At 40.0% G+C, this 18,787-nt stretch overlaps 1 protein-coding gene across 3 annotated transcripts in view; it reads right to left on the bottom strand.

Moving 5' to 3' along the window:
* Window positions 1–18,787, bottom strand: part of ECI2 (enoyl-CoA delta isomerase 2) — a 32,893-nt gene that overhangs the window by 2,009 nt on the left and 12,097 nt on the right. For 2 of the 3 annotated variants that reach the window (XM_084283227.1, XM_084283228.1), the window contains 8 exons: window positions 18,403–18,489; window positions 15,026–15,188; window positions 13,583–13,681; window positions 11,316–11,507; window positions 10,389–10,458; window positions 8,427–8,529; window positions 6,855–6,975; window positions 512–601 (listed from right to left, as the gene is read on the bottom strand). In XM_084283227.1, coding sequence (XP_084139353.1) covers window positions 512–601; window positions 6,855–6,975; window positions 8,427–8,529; window positions 10,389–10,458; window positions 11,316–11,507; window positions 13,583–13,681; window positions 15,026–15,148 — 798 coding nt within the window. In that variant the 5' untranslated portion in view covers window positions 15,149–15,188; window positions 18,403–18,489. The remainder of the gene's footprint in view (window positions 1–511; window positions 602–6,854; window positions 6,976–8,426; window positions 8,530–10,388; window positions 10,459–11,315; window positions 11,508–13,582; window positions 13,682–15,025; window positions 15,189–18,402; window positions 18,490–18,787) is intronic. The other variant, XM_084283226.1, reaches the window with a different exon arrangement.

Raw genomic sequence — 18,787 nt, 5'->3', positions numbered from 1 at the left:
CTGCAAGTAAATGAATAAATCGATTGCATCACACTGATGTCTGAAGGAATGGCTGAATACACTAACTTCCCACAAGGCCATTTTGGCAGGTGCTCCCTTGCCTCATAAAGACAGCCTACCAAGATATTTCTTGTGTGCACTCCATTTTCTTTCTTTCTTTTCTTTTATTTTTTTTTTTAAGAAAAAAAAAAAAACACACATTCTTTACTTCATTTCCTCCTATAGCTGGAAGAAAGATACACCCTTTCACTGTATAGAAACAATCTCAGAAAGGTGAAGGACGCCATAAGAAAGAAAACTTCCATCGACACCACAGGAAGATTTTAGAAGTGTCTAATGTGTTAAGGTGCTTGTGCTGATACTGTCATTATATTTTTTTAATCTTTGGTTCAAAAGATGTGAACTGGAGTTCTCCTTGAGGACTCCTGCTGTGACTCCATTTGCTCTAACATTTGGAAGATACCAACACACAGAGGTCAGAAGGTCCCATGTATATTGCAGATGTCCTTACCTTGGCTAAGCCCATGATTTTTGGAAACAGGTAAGAAGAACATCCTTCTGGACTCTGTCCAAGTTGACTAAATGGAGTATGAAATGTAGCCTGGAAAAATTAAAAAAAAGAAAAAAAAAAAACAAAGCAAGGCTTATAACTTGAGCATGAGACTGAAGTGCTAGGATTTAGTTTTCATTTGAAAGCTTCTACTGTAAAAGAATTCACCAGAAATACATTTTAACCATTACCACAGTAGGTTTTAAATATCATCTGATAACACAGCTTCATCCTCTCAATGCACACAACAACTGACTTTGTCTGTATAACTCAATTCCCTTATCATTCCCATTGATGAAATTACATTATTTGAATGGAGTGCTTGGTAAAATTAGTCTGCACATGCAAAATCTTTACAGAAAGGATGCTCATACACATCTGCCCTAAAAGTTATTAAATGCGTAGCCCAAATAGCTTAAGATGTACAAAGAGTTTTGCTTTCTGAAGGCATACTAAATTTATTCTACTGCTGAAAAACTCAGGTCACTGAATCCTCTGTTAAATTTTATGGAATTTTGAAAAAAAAAAATCTGTGGCAGAAATGTGTCAATACCCTAACTGAAAGTTAAAACTTAACTACAAAAGTTCATGTTTTGACAATTCACATCAATTTTAAGCAAGGAAGACAAAAGGCGTGCCATTTTAAAATATGAACTGATACATGAAGAGCACACACTACTAATACAACTTTCACTGTAATAGAAAGTAACTATCTTGTACTGTAACGTGGATGGCTATCCTGTAGGGCAGATCAATAGGTTTCCTAACAAAAATGGGACATTGAATCATTGAATGTCTGTAAGAAAGTGTTAGACAGCCTTTGCAGGGATACAGGCTAGTGTAACTGGTCCTGCTTTGGCATGGGGTAATAAAATGGTGCTCCAGGAACTGGAGCCAAATCCAGTGCAAAAGACATTCATACCACTCCACCCCCCAGGATGTCAGGCTGGGCCATGCACTGCCCTATAAATGTGTCTGCTTTGTGAATACCTGGCTGGGAATAAAACCAGAGCCTGGACACAACAAACTTGGGCACTTCTGAAGTAGGCCATTAATGCCTAAACCAAACGAGTGGAGAATGTGAAAGTAAAATATACTTTGGACAAAGCTGACCTTACTGTATGAAGTTCACAATCCTGCAAAGGGAAGAAGATTGAACAGTCATCTTTGAGAAGACCTCAATAAAACTGTACATAGGAAAGCTTTGTGAGACCCTATGGAAATCCTCAAGCAAGAGCTGTCCCTGTGCAGATAGGAAGGTACTAACTAACAGATTTGTCCCAGCTAAGTCACAAGCTCTTCACTGACTTTAAATACAAGTACACAGGAAGTGAAGACTATGTCAAATGACCAAGGATGAGACTAATATAGGCATACAGAGATTAAACAAATAGAAATACACGGTAAAAATAAAATGCATTTATCAATGATTATGCACATGAGTAGTAAAAGGAAGTTCAAGTATGAATCTCAAACTATTCAAGATAGAATGATACTACCAAGAGGACAAAATATTTAATGATTATTTGGATTAAATTTTAATGAAATCTATGCTAATTTATGGATGCAGGAGATACTATGCTGAGTGGGAAGCGATTAAAATCAAAAATAGCCTCAATAAATCGGACAGGTAGGAAAAAGGCATTATTTACTATGGACAAGTTTGGCAAGAGTATCTCTGTATACAATATGTGATAGGAACAACTCTTTAACTGGCAACTCTACAGTAAAGAATCCAGGGGTTACAGTAGATGACAAGTACATAAATCCAGTGACATTCTGGGATGTAAGAACAGAAATGTGCAAAATGTGGAGAAGTTTTTCTGCTCTACTTTGCATCGGTAGGACACAAGCTGAAGTAATGTGTCCAGTTTCTACTATTATCATCACAGAATGGTTCGAGTTTGAAGGGACCTCAAAGCATGTGCAGTTCCAACCCACGGCCATGGGCAGGGACACCTCCCACCACACCAGGTTGCCCAAAGCCCCATCCAGCCTGGCCTTGAACACTCCAGGGATGGGGCATCCACTGCTTCTCTTGGCAACCTGCTCCAGTGCCTCAAAATACCCTCAAAGTTAAATTTCTTCCTTGTATCTGATCTAAACCTACCCTCTTCTATTTTAGAGTCATTACCTCTTGTCCTATCACTACCTGCCTGTGTAAGAAGTCACTCTTCATCTTTTTTGTTAGCTCCCTTTATGTACCGAATTTATTATGCTTAAAGAGAGACATGGAACAACTGGAAAGAGTACAGAGGAATACAATTGCAGGCCTGAGAAAGCACATGAGGAAAAACCTAAATGAACTGGGGCTGTTCGACTGAAAAAACAACAACAAAGAGATCAAGAGATATACATGTATCTAACAGCCTAAGTATACACTGAAGGTTATTGCAAAGGAGGATGAAAATAGTCTGTCAGACCCAAGAACAAGAATCAATATGTTCACCCTGCAGCAAGAAAAGATCGGATTGGAAAGGAGGAAGAGGGAGAATCCAACAACCTCCTGGTAAAAGAAGAGATCTATGGACTGGAATAGATTGAATACATTACGTACATTATGCTCGTGCATATGTCAGGAGTGACACAGCCATAGCTGTGTCCCTCTGTGCCCCTCTTTTGGGGCAAGTGGGACCTTGCAGCTCAATTTTCCTAAGTCTCATAGTGACAAAGCCAATCCAGCAGAAACTCTGAGGAAAAATCTGACTCCTGCTTCAGCACTGCGTCAAAGTACTATTCATCACAGACACTTATGCAAGCAATAGCTCACCTAAAATTAATTAACACCTTGGGTTAAGTTCTGTTTAATAACCTTACACAGACAAACAGCAGAGAGCATAAAAAATAAGCTATATAATGTAATTCTGTGCTATGCTTTAATTTATCTTTTGGTTGTATATTTGGCAAATTATCTTAGAAGGAATCTTGAGCTGGATAAACAAAGCTTTTGAATTTATTTTATAACACAGATTAGATGAAATACCAGATACTGCTCTTCCATTCCATAACAATCTTTTGTCTCTCCCTCCCACACCTGAGAAGGGCCCTACAATTACCATTTCACATCAACTACCCTTTGCTGTACCCACTGATACCATAAAGAACGCAGTAAAGACTTTCTAAACTGGAGTCAGTACCTTGATAATCATAGCAACAGCACAGAAATTCCATGCATGTTAAGCACTCGTTGATGTACGATGATGTACGATGCTATGCTGGTAATAAAGGAAGGGGGATGGGGCTGAGGCTAGGATTGTTGGAGCTGTGCCAGGGGGAACAATGGCAAGGCCGAAGGATAAGGCAATGGCCCAGCTGAAGTGCATCTACACCAATGCACGCAGCATGGGTAACAAACAGGAGGAGCTGGAAGCCATCGTGCAGCAGGCAGGCTACGACTTGGTTGCCATCACGGAGACGTGGTGGGACCAGTCTCATGACTGGAGTGCTGCAATGCCTGGCTATAAGCTCTTCAGAAGGGACAGGCAGCACAGAAGGGGTGGTGGTGTGGCTCTCTATATTAGAGAGTCTTTCGAGGTTGTAGAACTCGAGGCTGGGAACGACAAGGTCGAGTCCCTTTGGGTTAGGATCGGCAGGGACAACAAGGCTAGTGTCCTGGTCGGGGTCTGCTATAGACCGCCGAACCAGGATGAGGAGACGGATGAGGAGTTCTACAGGCAGCTGACAGAAGTTGCGAAATCTTCAGAGCTTGTTCTTGTGGGGGACTTCAACTTCCCTGACATATCCTGGAAGCACAACACAGCCCTGAGAAAGCAGTCTAGGAGGTTTCTGGAGAGCGTGGAAGATAGCTTCCTGACGCAGCTGGTTAGTGAACCTACCAGGGGTGGTGCCCCGCTAGACCTTCTCTTCACAAACAGAGAAGGACTGGTGGAGGACGTGATCGTCGGGAGCTGTCTTGGGCAGAGTGACCACGCAATGGTGGAGTTCACTATTCTTGGCGAGGCCAGGAAGGGGACCAGTAAAACCGCTGTATTGGACTTTCGAAGGGCTGACTTTGAGCTGCTCAGGACACTGGTTGGTGGAGTCCCTTGGGAGGTGGTTCTGAAGGGCAGAGGGGTCCAGGAAGGCTGGGCGCTCTTCAAGAGGGAAGTCTTAATGGCGCAGGAACGGTCTGTCCCCACGTGCCCAAAGACGAGCTGGCGGGGAAGAAGACCGGCCTGGCTCAACAGAGAATTGTGGCTTGATCTTAGGAGGAAAAAGAGGGTTTATAAGCTTTGGAAAAGTGGGCAGGCCACTGAGGAGGACTTTAAAGAAGTAGCGAGGCTGTGCAGGGACAAAATTAGGAAGGCCAAAGCTCATCTGGAGCTCAATCTGGCTACTGCCGTTAAAGATAACAAAAAACGTTTCTATAAATACATCAACACAAAAAGGAGGACTAAGGAGAATCTCCATCCTTTACTGGATGCGGGGGGAAACTTAGTTACAAGAGATGAGGAAAAGGCGGAGGTGCTCAATGTCTTCTTTGCCTCAGTCTTTAGTGGCAATACCGGTTGTTCTCTGGATACTCAGTACCCTGAGCTGGTGGAAGGGGATGGGGAGCAGGATGTGGCCCTCATTATCCATGAAGAACTGGTTGGTGACCTGCTACGGCACTTAGATGTGCACAAGTCGATGGGGCCGGATGGGATCCACCCAAGGGTACTGAGGGAACTGGCAGAGGAGCTGGCCAAGCCACTGTCCACCATTTATCAGCAGTCCTGGCTATCGGGGGAGGTCCCAATCGACTGGCGGCTAGCAAATGTGATGCCCATCTACAAGAAGGGCCGGAGGGCAGACCCGGGAAACTACAGGCCTGTCAGTTTGACCTCAGTGCCAGGAAAGCTCATGGAGCAGATCCTCCTGAGAGTCATCACGCAGCACTTGCAGGGGAAGCAGGCGATCAGGCCCAGTCAGCATGGGTTTATGAAAGGCAGGTCATGCCTGACGAACCTGATCTCCTTCTATGACAAAGTGACGCGCTGGGTGGACGAGGGAAAGGCTGTGGATGTGGTCTACCTTGACTTCAGCAAGGCTTTTGACACCGTCTCCCACAGCATTCTCCTCAAGAAACTGGCTGCTCTTGGCTTGGACTGGCGCACGCTTCGTTGGGTTAGAAACTGGCTGGATAGCCGGGCCCAAAGAGTCGTGGTGAATGGAGTCAAGTCCAGTTGGAGGCCGGTCACTAGTGGTGTCCCCCAGGGCTCGGTGCTGGGGCCGGTCCTCTTTAATATCTTCATCGATGATCTGGACGAGGGCATTGAGTGCACCCTCAGTAAGTTCGCAGATGACACCAAGTTAGGTGCGTGTGTCGATCTGCTTGAGGGTAGGAAAGCTCTGCAGGAGGATCTGGATAGGCTGCACCGATGGGCTGAGGTCAACTGCATGAAGTTCAACAAGGCCAAGTGCCGGGTCCTGCACCTGGGGCGCAATAACCCCAAGCAGAGCTACAGGCTGGGAGAGGAATGGTTGGAGAGCTGCCAGGCAGAGAAGGACCTGGGAGTGATGGTGGATAGTCGGCTGAATATGAGCCAGCAGTGTGCTCAGGTGGCCAAGAAGGCCAACGGCATCCTGGCTTGTATCAGGAACAGTGTGACCAGCAGGGCTAGGGAGGTGATCGTCCCCCTGTACTCGGCTCTGGTGAGGCCGCACCTCGAGTACTGTGTTCAGTTTTGGGCCCCTCGCTACAAGAAGGACATGGAGGTGCTTGAGCGGGTGCAGAGAAGGGCGACGAAGCTGGTGAGGGGCCTGGAGAACAAGTCCTACGAGGAGCGGCTGAGGGAGCTGGGCTTGTTCAGCCTGGAGAAGAGGAGGCTCAGGGGCGACCTTATCGCTCTCTATGGGTACCTCAAGGGAGGCTGTAGCGAGGTGGGGGTTGGTCTGTTCTCCCACGTGCCTGGTGACAGGACGAGGGGGAATGGGCTTAAGTTGAGCCAGGGGAGTTTTAGGTTAGATGTTAGGAAGAACTTCTTCACTGAAAGGGTTGTGAGGCACTGGAACAGGCTGCCCAGGGAAGTGGTGGAGTCACCATCCCTGGAAGTCTTCAAAAGACGTTTAGATGTAGAGCTTAGGGATATGGTTTAGTGGGGACTGTTAGCGTTAGGTCAGAGGTTGGACTCGATGACCTTGAGGTCTCTTCCAACCTAGAAAATTCTGTGATTCTGTAATTAATAAAGGTGTCCCTCAATGTGATAGAAAAAGCATTTACACCTGTGTGCTCTTTTCTGTCAGACTACCCTGCAACAAATAACATTTGCTACAGAAGGAGCCCTAAATACTTTTCTTGGGATCAGGACTGTAAAGTACTCACCCTGTCAGAAGCGTAGACAATGTCACACAATCCAAGGAGCGTTACAGAGATACCAATAGCTGGGCCATTCACCACAGCAATCAGTGGTTTAGGAAAATCAATAAAAGAACTCACGAACTCCCTATGAAGAAGAAGAATCAGAATGTAACAGTAAGATACATCCTAGTCTCTTTCATAAACCAGAAACTAAGACTGTTTTGAAACAGTCTTAGATACTGCAAAAAAAAAAAAACAAAAACAACATAAGCTACAAAAAATACTACATAACACATATAAAGAATACTACAAAAACCATAAGCTCTATCCTATGCAGCACGTTGTATACCCTGTCCCAAATGAATACTAAGAAGGAAAATAAGAACTATTTCAAATACCCGTGTCTCGTTTCCAATAGAGAATCAAACACATACATGTACAGTAACTTCTCAGTTACTGCAGTCAAGTTCTTAAAATGCCATTTTCTTTAGTGTTACTGAATGCAGCTCACAAACTAAGCAGTCTTTGGCTTGATCTATCCACCTGCCTACATATTCATTCCAATTCTACTCTTGCAATAGCCTTTACTTCACAGATTCTATTCTACACTGAAGCTCCAGCAGGTACAAAAGTTGTGATGCTAATATAACAAAGAATTCCCCAGTGCTGTTCTGAAGAGGTTTGAGAAACATTGCTTTGTTTCTTCTGACAGCTACTACTTCTTCCAAGAAGTGCAAAATATATTCTCAAAAATATAATCTTTTGATAAAGTGAACATTGTTGTAAAGACTTCGCTTCTCTGGCATCTCTGTGCATCCGTTGTGCTTGTGTAATATTAACAGCTTAAAATATACAGTCTTCTCACAAAATCTAGATGAAAGATCATGAAATGCACGCAAGACTATGCATCATATTAAATACCCTACAGATCACTGCACACTGGAACACTTGCCAGATCCTGCTAACTACTGTTTTTGCAATAGATTCGGAATCCATCATTATCACTTTGTAACAGGCAACTGTGATCCACAGCCAGCTTGCCTAAGAAAAGCCACAAAACTGAGTACTTCACTTGCAGTTCATATTTGAATTATAAATCTTAAATATTATTTGCCTTTCTGTGTATTTCAGATTTTACATCAATTGCAAGTGCTTGAGAAAGCAATCCAACCTGTAAATATTCAGATGTAATAATCACATACAGAAGTAAAAAAGATGAAATCTACTTAAATAGAAAAGGAAAAAGTTATGAAATACACAGTCAAAAGCATGTCTTTGTCAATGTATCTGCATGTACTTTGGGAGTTAAAATCTAGTCTATAGCATCACTGTACTTAAAAAGATTACTTTACAAGATTTCTAAAACACATCACATTTCTTCATTTATTTCAGGTGAAGAATGCTACTTTTCCCACTCTTTTTTGTTTATATACGTGGTGAGCTTTTAGACACAGTCATCTAATTGGACATATCGTAGCGTAAGTGGGGCCCCGCTGTCATGTTTTCTAACAATGCCTGCAAATTATATTTTACCCATCACAGTAATTTATGTGTGTATGAAACCAAGAGATTCTCGAGTAATTCTGCTCCAATTACTTGAGTAATTCTGCTCCATCTTTTGCCATCTTCTCCATTTCATTAGGTTTGACATTAGCAAAATTATTCAGGTCATTTCCACTAGTATAGTACTCTCCATTTCCTGCAGAGAACAGATGTAAATAAATGCACCAATGGTTTCTGAGTAGGTAACAGAAGAAAATCTTTCATTTTCTACATTTACAGAAGAATTTAATTCAATGCATCTAATGCTATTAAGTAATTAGAGAGAGTGTCTCAAAGTATAAACAGTACCTTAAAGGACATATACAGTATAAAATGTGTTGACTAATGTTTCATTGAAAAACAAAGGGTTAAAAAATGTTAAATTAAAAAGATTTTAGAGGAAAAAAATCTATTTTCTGTAACATTGTCAGTTGAGAAATACACATCTTTTCTTTCCCTGCATACCTGCTCAGTGTTGTTTTTTTTTTTTCTGAGCAATCAATTCACAATCATTCACATAGTAACAAATTAGAAACTTCTCTTTTTAAACATGAAAATGGAAATGTAAGTTTGCACATCTTCCTTCATTCCCCTTCAAACTGGGAAAGGACTCAATATAACCCTTTTAGTATGTTGTGCAAGTTTCACTTTCATTATGACACTAAGAAAACGGCGAAGCATTCTAAGGATAAGAATGACATCACTGCATTGAAATCACGGCACTGAAAGATGTGTTTTTTAATAAGAAACAGATATCCTACTAGGGAAAGTATAAGAGAGTTTGAGGCACCATGAAAACGCAAAGAGTATTTAAAAGCTAGACTACATGATTTAATTGTCCAAATAATCCTAGGTTCCGTAAGGACATTCATAAGATGGGACTTCTCATTGTTTAGCACATCCACTACTTTATGCTGCAGTGCTCTTAACGATTACTTGAAATGGGATAGAAATGTTGGGCGTAGGGGCGTGTGCAGTTTACTCCTAGCTACATACTTGCTAGATAGGTAGTTCACACAACTAGAATTTTTCATTCTGTAATGGCTGTTGTGCCTAGCCATCACTACTGAAGGAAATTCAGCATCCTGGAAATACAAGGGTATTGGTAAAGACAACAGCGGATAAGAATACAGATGCTGTTACCTCAAAAGTAATTGAAGTAAGAGGTCTTAAGCCAAAATTCAGCTCTTGTCTCAACTACTTAGGTAGAACTTCCTAAATACACACCTATCTGCAATGAGGATGGGCCAGACAGGCAGCGCTTGCCTCCACCATTCTGTCCCTCCTGCCTTCCCACCATGTCATGCAGTCAGCATCAGACAGACAGACTAAAGGGTTCTCTACAGAATTCAAAGGCTATGTTCCCAGAGCTGCTACACTTCACAGCTGACATGAATTTGGGCTTCCCTTTCACATTATAGCAGCAGTCATCTGGCTGTACACATCACACATCTGGTGACTGGAATACGTGTATCAGCTGGGCCAGGTTGCAGCTTCTGTGGTAAATCCATTCCTATGGCTGTCACAGAAGAATCAAAGTGAAGCATCAGTTTTTCTGATAAATATGTAAATAGGTAAATATGCAGCGTAAGCTTTCTCTTGGGCTTGCCAGAGCAGGATTTGAGGGTCTTCCTTTTAATATGTTCCAATGTATCACAGAAGTAGAGAAAATTGACTAAACCCATAGGAATGAGCTCCAAAAGCAGTAGCGAAGATGCTGCGGAGCAGATGTATTGGCTACTCAAAAGTAATAAAGTCCTCATGAGCATCCCATGTCTATCTTCTGATCTCAGAAAGATGTTTTGATGCAACAGCAAGCTTGCTAAAGTATCTTAAAACACCATCTTGAAAGAATTTTGCCAAAACACTTTCAAAAAAAATCTTTTGTCTACACTAGAGGAAAGAATTTCCCCCCTTAAGTAATTCCGTCTTAGTCTAAACATAAGATAAATAGTTCGTGTCAGTAATGTACTTTTGCATACAACAAATCTAAGAAAGGCATATTAAGTACTGTACCCGTAATAACTGCTATGGTAGAATCATCTTTGCCAGCTTCGTGAAGCGCTTTGATAATTTCTCTGTACATCTGCATAAAAGGTAAATCAACAAATTAAAACTGTGATGCTGTAAAAGACCATAAAAAGAAGATTCACACTGACAACAAGGAACCTGAGTGACAGTTTAACTATGGTCCATTTAAGTATGAAGAAAATTTCCATACACAGAAAGTTAAGTATTGCATTTGAGGTATTATTTCTGACCATAAAGACATGCACTTACTATTCTCAGACTTCAAATGCAAATCTCAAGGTCAAAATAAGGTCCCTTGGAAAATACACATTCACATTAAACAGTTAATTTTAAGACCTGAGAAGTAGTCTAAATGGGTAAAATAATCAATTAAAGAATTAGCTGCAGTGGGGTGAAATCCCTTTTCTGGTATCTTTGCGGTTCTGAAATAGGATGATCGTGTTATTTCCAACAGGATAAATTTCCTCATGGAGATAGCCATGAGAACAGGACTATTATCTAGACCTACATACGACACTGCTTAGGCAAAGTAGGCTGCATATATGCTGTGTTATAAGCAAGGCTGCAGTCAAATGTTGTCTCCATGAAAGAAGCTAGCCTTCTTGTAGTTTGCCATTTTAATTTAGCACAGACCATAATGTGCACTAATTTGGGAAGGGGGGAAGGAAAGATTTAAAAAAGACACAGAAAAGCCCAATTTGTAAAATATTAGCAGAGTAGTTTGATTTTGTACTGGATCTTCATTCATAGGAGTCACAGGAGTTAACACACTAAGCTCTCATAAAATTCAGACCATCAGCCTTCAGTCAGTTCTGCTAAACCTGTAGCAATGGCTCTTGAAAAACTTAAGTAACTTAACCAGGAAAGAGAAAACAAAAAAAATCAATAAGTCTCCCAAATTCATTTCTTTACCTGATGATTGATAGCGTTTTTCCTTTCAGGTCGGTTAAACATTATCTTTGTGATATTGTTTTCAGTGCTAACAATTATGGTTTCATAGCCACCATGTCTGCTCTCTTTCGGAGAAGCATCTTTTGTCTGGCCAGCAGATTCTGCAGAGATCAGACTTGAGACAAGTTCAGTATATTTCTGTCTAGCATTATCCTGTAATAAAACAAAACAAATAAAATAACAATACACAGTTATCAAATGCTGGAATCTGAACCACTTTGTTATGCAATTCGTGAAATGGGTACCTACAACAACAAAAGGGGGAAGAGTGCTCTTCAGGGCAAAACAAAAAGAAAATCTCCAACAGAAAATACACTAATTGAGAAGGGGAGAACATGCTGTATTTAAACACTGCAGACCGTGCTTAAGACCACCTGGAAAGCAGCAGTAGCAACAGATCTGCAAAATGAAAGATGCCGGGATAATTATGATATTTTTGTTGGAGACCTGTGTCCATCCATCCCGAAGATTACCTGAAAGACGTTTGTCCCTTTGTCATAATTCTCATAGTTACATGCTTCTGGGGGTCTTTTGTTTCTGCTTTCCAGTTGGACATTACTCCAACAAAATCAAAGATTATTATTTTTTTTAATTTTAGAACACGTGTTGCTGAAATGGGTACATGACATTTTTAAATTGAAGATACTAATTATGATTTAACCTTAGCATGACGTACAAAAGTTTAAAGTATTCTGCCTCCTTATTTCTACAGTAAGCAGTGATTTAAAGGAACTTGTTTTTTCAACCTATTTTCTTGAAAAGTTAATATACTTTGAACACCTCTATAATCTTCAGCATATTAAATTTATTCCCTCTCTACAACAACTTTAAGAATAAGTTCTTTTCCTTAGGTGTTTATTGGCTATTACTAAAAGAAAACCAAACCAAATAAAATGAAAATACTAAACACACCATCACAGAATCACAGAACTGTAGGGGTTGAAAGGGACCTCCAGAGATCATTGGGTCCAACCCCCCTGCCAAAGCAGGTTCCTTAGAGCAGGTTGCCCAGGTAGGTATCCAGATGGGCCTTGAATATCTCCAGAGAAGGAGACTCCACAACCTCCCTGGGCAGCCTGTGCCAGTGCTCCGTCACCTTCGTTGTGAAGTTCTTTTGCATGTTGGTGCGGATCTTCCTGTGCTCTATCTTGTGGCCATTGCCCCTTGTCCTGTCCCCACAAACCACTGAAAAGAGGTTGGTCAAATCCCTCTGTCTCCCACACTTAATGTATTTGTAAATACCCCCAGAACAACTTTTGTAAATACCCCAAAAAGCCCTCATAAATTTATTTTATTTTATTTTAAACTCCTACTCTTTCTCAGAAACCCTCCCCGGTGATAGCCTGGACTCCCTGAATTCCTCCCATACAAGGATGTTATGCTCATGAAATTATGCAAGCTCATTTAAAACAAACAAATGAACAAACAAACTACACACACACAAAATAAAAAGATCACAAAAAAAACAATCCTGTATTAAGTAATATCTTTGACTGACCAGAGTCAGTCAAACTATTCCTGAACAGCAGACCTAATGCAGTAACAACAGAGACATGTTATAAACCTTGTTTCCTTCATTTACTACTAGATGAAGAAACTGTGGTAGCTATGTGCAACGTCAGAATTATGCGAGTCTGCATAGAAAGAGAACAGCTACATTTCTTTGTATTTATGTTCTTCCTGCTTGCTTCACTTGAAAAATACTTTTCTAAAGGTATTAAGGTATGCAAGGTATTAAGAAAGTCAGGATATACTGATCAAGCATAAAAAGGAGCTCTCAATACATCATTTTTACAGCCACTTTTTTTCTAGTCTTAGTCAGCAGTATAAGAGACCAACTTCTTAAAATGACAACATTTTCAAAATCATACTGGATTCACAGATTTGTTCTTTGTTGTAAGGAGTCGTAAGAAGTGAGAGACTCAATCCATTTTTCTTAAAGGGAACAGCAGAATACAACATAGTATGAATTTTTTTTTTTTTTATTAAAGTCACCTTATATATAAGACCTTTTATACTGACACAAGCTGTTATTGATAATTTAAATTTTGCAGTAAAAACACCTCAAAACTCTTTAGTATTGAAATGGCTGTAGAATACAGTGCAAATCGTTGTGGTGTCTGAAGCAGTCATTCAACTAACAGGGTATGTTTAGACATCAGCCATTCATTCACAGATTAGGCACTTCAAGACAGAGTTCAGCCAAGTGAAATTACAGGTATTGTCACCTGAGACAAATTGCCAAGAGAATTCCATGCATCCCATTTGGCTTTCTTGACAAAGTCCAGCATACCTGGCTTTGGAGAATTGCAGGGACCCTCAGTAGCCTGAAAAGAGAGTGAAACAAATATTTAAACCTCTGGTTATGTTTCAGGTACCTTGGTAGAAAAAGATGATGACTGTTAGGACTGTTACGTGCTCACAATACAGAATTCATCTCTGAGACAGAAGGAATTCCTAGTGGCCAGGCAATATTCAGACAGTTCATATGCCATGAAACATCCACTGTCTGCTATTTCCTAACACCTGGTATTAGGCCTTCAGATGTATCTAACCAATATGAAACATTCGTTTCCAAGATGCCCACACCTGTAAGTTCTCAGCACCTTATTTCAAAATTGTGGATTTTTTATATTTAAAAACAGAGTTATAAACTTGTAAGTTGTGTGAACTAAGAAACCACTGGATAAGATCTATGAAGTTGGATCTCACTTCAAAGTTAACCTTAGTATGAGCAAGAGCATTGGAGCAGTTGACCTGCAAAGATTCCAGAATTCCTGAAGTATTTTACGACCAGTTTTCCTGAAGTAAAAGTACAGTATCAGAGAGGTATTTAGAATGGAAGATGAGAAAGGACACGTTTATGAGCTCATTATTATTAATTAGTGAAATTACCTGGAACGGTCTACTGTCTTTAAGTTTTTATTTTAAGGAGCAATTGATTGTCTTCTTCAGCGTAAGAAGCCACAGCATGTATTAACCCTGATCCACAAATGCTTCCCCAGATACCAGTACAAATACCCTTAAGAGCAACTACTTCTACATAGGTCTGCTTCCATGGGTAGTAAAGAACAACCTTCACTCAGGATCAACGTGGGACAACAGCTTCTTGAATTAAAAACAAAACAAACAGACAAAAAAGCTTGCCACAACAACCAAAAGCGACCTTCAAATATTTACATCACTGTAGTATAGGACCAGTTGACTGACAATAGATGAAAAATTCAAGAGGAAGCATGTGGCATTTTCTTTTTTTTTTTTTTTTTTTTTTTCCAGGCACAAGCAGTTTTCCTGTGTCATTGCATCAATGTATGCTACATTATATGGAAGGCATCACAAACTGGATGTAATTTGGCTCTATTTCTTTGAATGACAGTTTATATTCAAATCATGGTTTATAAGATGTAATAGTTCTGGCCACATGTAGAATTCAGGCAGAGCCTGAGGGACTAGCATTTCAAGAATATAATTTGAAATTATATTTTTTATTGTTATATTGTTATATTTATATAACAACTGTTATATAAATAACAATTTGTTATATTTATATAACAATTTGAAGAATTTGTTAAGACAATACGTTTGAACAACTTGTATTTTAATCATATATTTTACAGGTCCATCCCCTCAGCTTACAAATGCCTCTTACAAAAAACGGAACTTAAGCCTACCTGTTTAAACAAAGCATAGAGTTTCAACTTAGTTTCATTCCCTGGATCCTTTTTCAAAAGCTTCAGCTGTTCTTGAGCCTTTTCAAAGTCTTTCTGGCTGACTTGCATGGTGGCTGTAGTCATGTGCAGGTGAACTGCTGGAATACAAACAGCTTGCGTTTGCCTGTCAATAAGTGGGAAAAAATATCATTACTTGTTTTTTGTTTAAGACTAGGAGAGAAACAAATATGCTGTTTTTTAAGGCAGTTAAAATAAATGCAGAACAGCAAATATTTTACCTGCACCGATCAAAACAACAACAAGAAAGCTAGGTATTAGAAATTACAAGAAAGTTGCTTTAGTTCAGCTGCAACATAATTAACCTTTGGAGATCACCACAGCTCACACCAGCTCTCTCTGGTATGAAAAGTGCTAGAGTCAATGCTGCCAGATGACAACAAACAAACCATGCAGCAATACAGCAGATGATCGTATACTGCCACTAAATGGCAGCAGCAATAAACTAATACTTTGCTGTTTCTAAAATAAATCAGAGTCCTACAGGTTATGTCCATGACAAATGAATACAGAAGTAAATATATATTTAAATCTCTGTACACAACTGTAACAGCTTTACATGTCTACGAATCACAGACTATGCAGCTTGTCTGGTTTTGTTTCTTTTTTTTTGCCATGTTTTTGTCATGTTTTCAAATTCGTGTGCTTTTATCTCCAAGTACTGTAATCTAAAGGCCTGGTTCTCCAATGAGGACAACAAAAATGAAGACTAATTTCAAAGTGTACTTTAGAAAAGGACTGGTTATAAAACATCCCATAGACATATGAAATAAATAGGCCTAAATATTCTGGAAGACCTTTCCATCAGGAAAATGGTAATTTCACCATAAAAAATACAAATTATAAAAAAATCAAAAACAAAGTAGTCTAAGAATTTTGACTTGTTTCAGTATGGCAAAAGCATGCTGTCTCAGCCTTCTTTGGTTAATTTACAACATATGTAAATATATTTACTGTTTTAAAATTGTGAGCATTGTATGTATCAACCTTTCTTCTCTAAGTTAGTAAAAACAAAAATCTTTTCCCATTCTATTTTATGGACATAGCCACCATGATAGAACATCATACAAGATAGATGTCATAGTCACATTCGAAAAAGTAATGATTATCTAAAATGCAGACTTACGAAATGCTTAATTCATTAGCATTTCAGTTACAAACCTGAACTTTAAAATCATACCTATCATGAAAATTCTGCCATTTCATAAGCACATAATGAGAATTTTAGAGAAATTTAAAAGTGCTACCTATTTGTCAATGAGGATGCCAAAAGCATTGTCATTGCTCTTATAAATACAATTTATTTTCTGTTGCAAGACAAAAAGTGCAGGCAAGAAATGTGAAGAAGGCCCACTACGTGCAATTAATTTTGTTATTCTTCCATTTTACAAAGATACAAGATTTTGTAAAAATGTTTGGAAGATCTACTGGTTTTGTTACCTATTAGAGCCCTTCTGTATGAAGGAATCCCTAGGTTCCCACTGTTTACCTATCTGGGGCTGCTGATTTTGAATGACAAAAAAAGGAAAGAATATTTTCTGTTATATACAGAAAACAGCAATAGAAACCTACACCTTCAATGATTAAAAAGAAAGAATTCTAGTAACTCCTTCAAAGTCTTATGCTATTAAAAATAAATATATCTGAATAACACAAAATGGAATTGACTACCAAAAAAAAAAAAAAAAAAAGGGCGGTGGGCACAGAAAGTCTGTTTACTTCAGTTGATCAGACTTTATTAAAACAGCCCAGACAAATGTGGTTTCACCATCTGCCAGTTCAGCTGGCATTCAGGCACACTGGTGTGCTCAAAGACAGTGGCAGGATTTAAAAATTTACCCCTCACCCGGCGGAGAAGCTATTCCATCAGCCTGTGGACTTCACGTTCAGCATCAGTACCAGCACTTTCACAGGAACAAGTGTGTCCACGTGGATACAGACACAAGTTTCTGAATACTAAGCTTCTTTGTGTGGTCTGTCCTGAAGTCACAGAACATGATGTTCACTTTCAGATCCTACCCCCAAGTGTGTTTTTAAAATCATGTTTACAGGAAGAACAAAATGAGAGTGCAGAAAGACAATTTTTATTTTATTTTTAAGCCATGTTGGGAATTACTTGAATGCTACTGCTCCCAAGATCATCTGTGTATGCAGCACAATTCTTTGATTTAGTTTTACACCATGTATGATAGTCCTGACTTCACTATAGCTTGAGTCCAGTCACATAATACTTTAGATATTATACATGTAGATAAGCTTTAAGAATCTATTTAATATACAATCTGACAGTGACCATGTTTTTGTGACCATAAATGAACGCAAGTTGAGGATAGGAGGAGAGGGCAAAGGCACAGCTACCAGTCTGAAAGTACATACATATGTATATGTTCAAGGTTAAGGGAATATTGGATTTGGCTTCTTTATTAAGGACACAAAGCAGACAAGTTAGAAGAGGAGAAGCAACCAACTGGGAGAACAAAAAAAAAAACTGGCTGGGGAGAAGTGGAACAATCTTTCAGTGAGTCTGGACACGGAGCTACACTCCTTTGCTTTGTTAGTTATATCCAGTTTTACTTCTCGGCAACAATATTTTTTGGGGGTAAAATAAATAATCTATCCATCTCAAAAACTATCTTTTGGTGTTATTTTTCTCTTCCTTACCCACTGGTTTGCCATAGGAGATCGTGCAACTTAGCTGTTTATTAAAGTATGGCTATAAAAAAGCCCTCTTCTTTCTATCTCTTCCCTGCTGCTTGTAGCTCAGTTCTCTGCAGGGTATCTATGATTCATTCCTTTCTCTATGCCTTCTGATCTCAGAGCGCGCTCACCACGTATCAGTGACAATCACCAGTTTCCAAGATGTTAAGGCTAAGCTGACTGCTACTGTTTCTCTATTAAAATAACAAAGGATGAAAACACAACAGAAAAATTAAGTTATCTCACACTTCACTCATCTTGGGCAGGCCCTCGTTCTTCAGAGGGCCACACAGATGGCAGGAACAGAGCTCCTGGGCTCCACGCAGATGATGTGAAGAGTGGGGAGATGACTGGACCCCCTGCCAGCACCCAGCAGCACGGCCACCACTGGGACCACACAGCAACAACCACAGGGACAGAGGAGCAAGAGGCTGCTCAAGCACACCACACACAAACTGCCTGCCTCCATCCACCGCTCCCCTGCTGGGGCACCGAATCCTTCCTACTCCCTCAGCGAGCAAATCCGTGACTCCTTTTAGTGGCCTCACTCAAACGGTACAAGACTTTGCTGAAACAACTCAAGGCAGGTGGAGAGGGCCAGAGAGAGAGAAACGAGGACTCACAACTTGGCAGAGCAGCCACACAGTCCACTACAAACGCCTCCGTGCTCCTGCAAGATGATTCAATTGATACTTCGCAAGCTGCATATTCTGAAAGAAGAAATAAATCCTGAGTAACACTGCCTGAACCTGCAACATCCAGGCTGACAATCACAGCAAACTTATTTCCATGCCTCGAATATCTGCTTGTTCCTATCTCACAGTCCTGCCATTCATGCTGTTCTCTGTATTTTTCATGTAAGTGTCCCTTACCCTAACAAACATTTGGACATGAGCTCTTAATTAAGACCTTATACTTCAATTACACTGAAAGTCATTTCTCACTGTTTAAGTGATTAGCCAAAACTGCAAAGCCTGTTAAAGAAAGAGCCTCTCATTTCAGTATAGT

The sequence above is a fragment of the Netta rufina genome, assembly GCF_964035555.1.
Source record: "Netta rufina genome assembly, chromosome: 2".
In the NCBI taxonomy this organism is placed as follows: Eukaryota; Metazoa; Chordata; class Aves; order Anseriformes; family Anatidae; genus Netta; species Netta rufina.
Note: the sequence above shows the minus strand (reverse complement) of the source record. Positions and strands in the feature narration are given on the sequence as shown.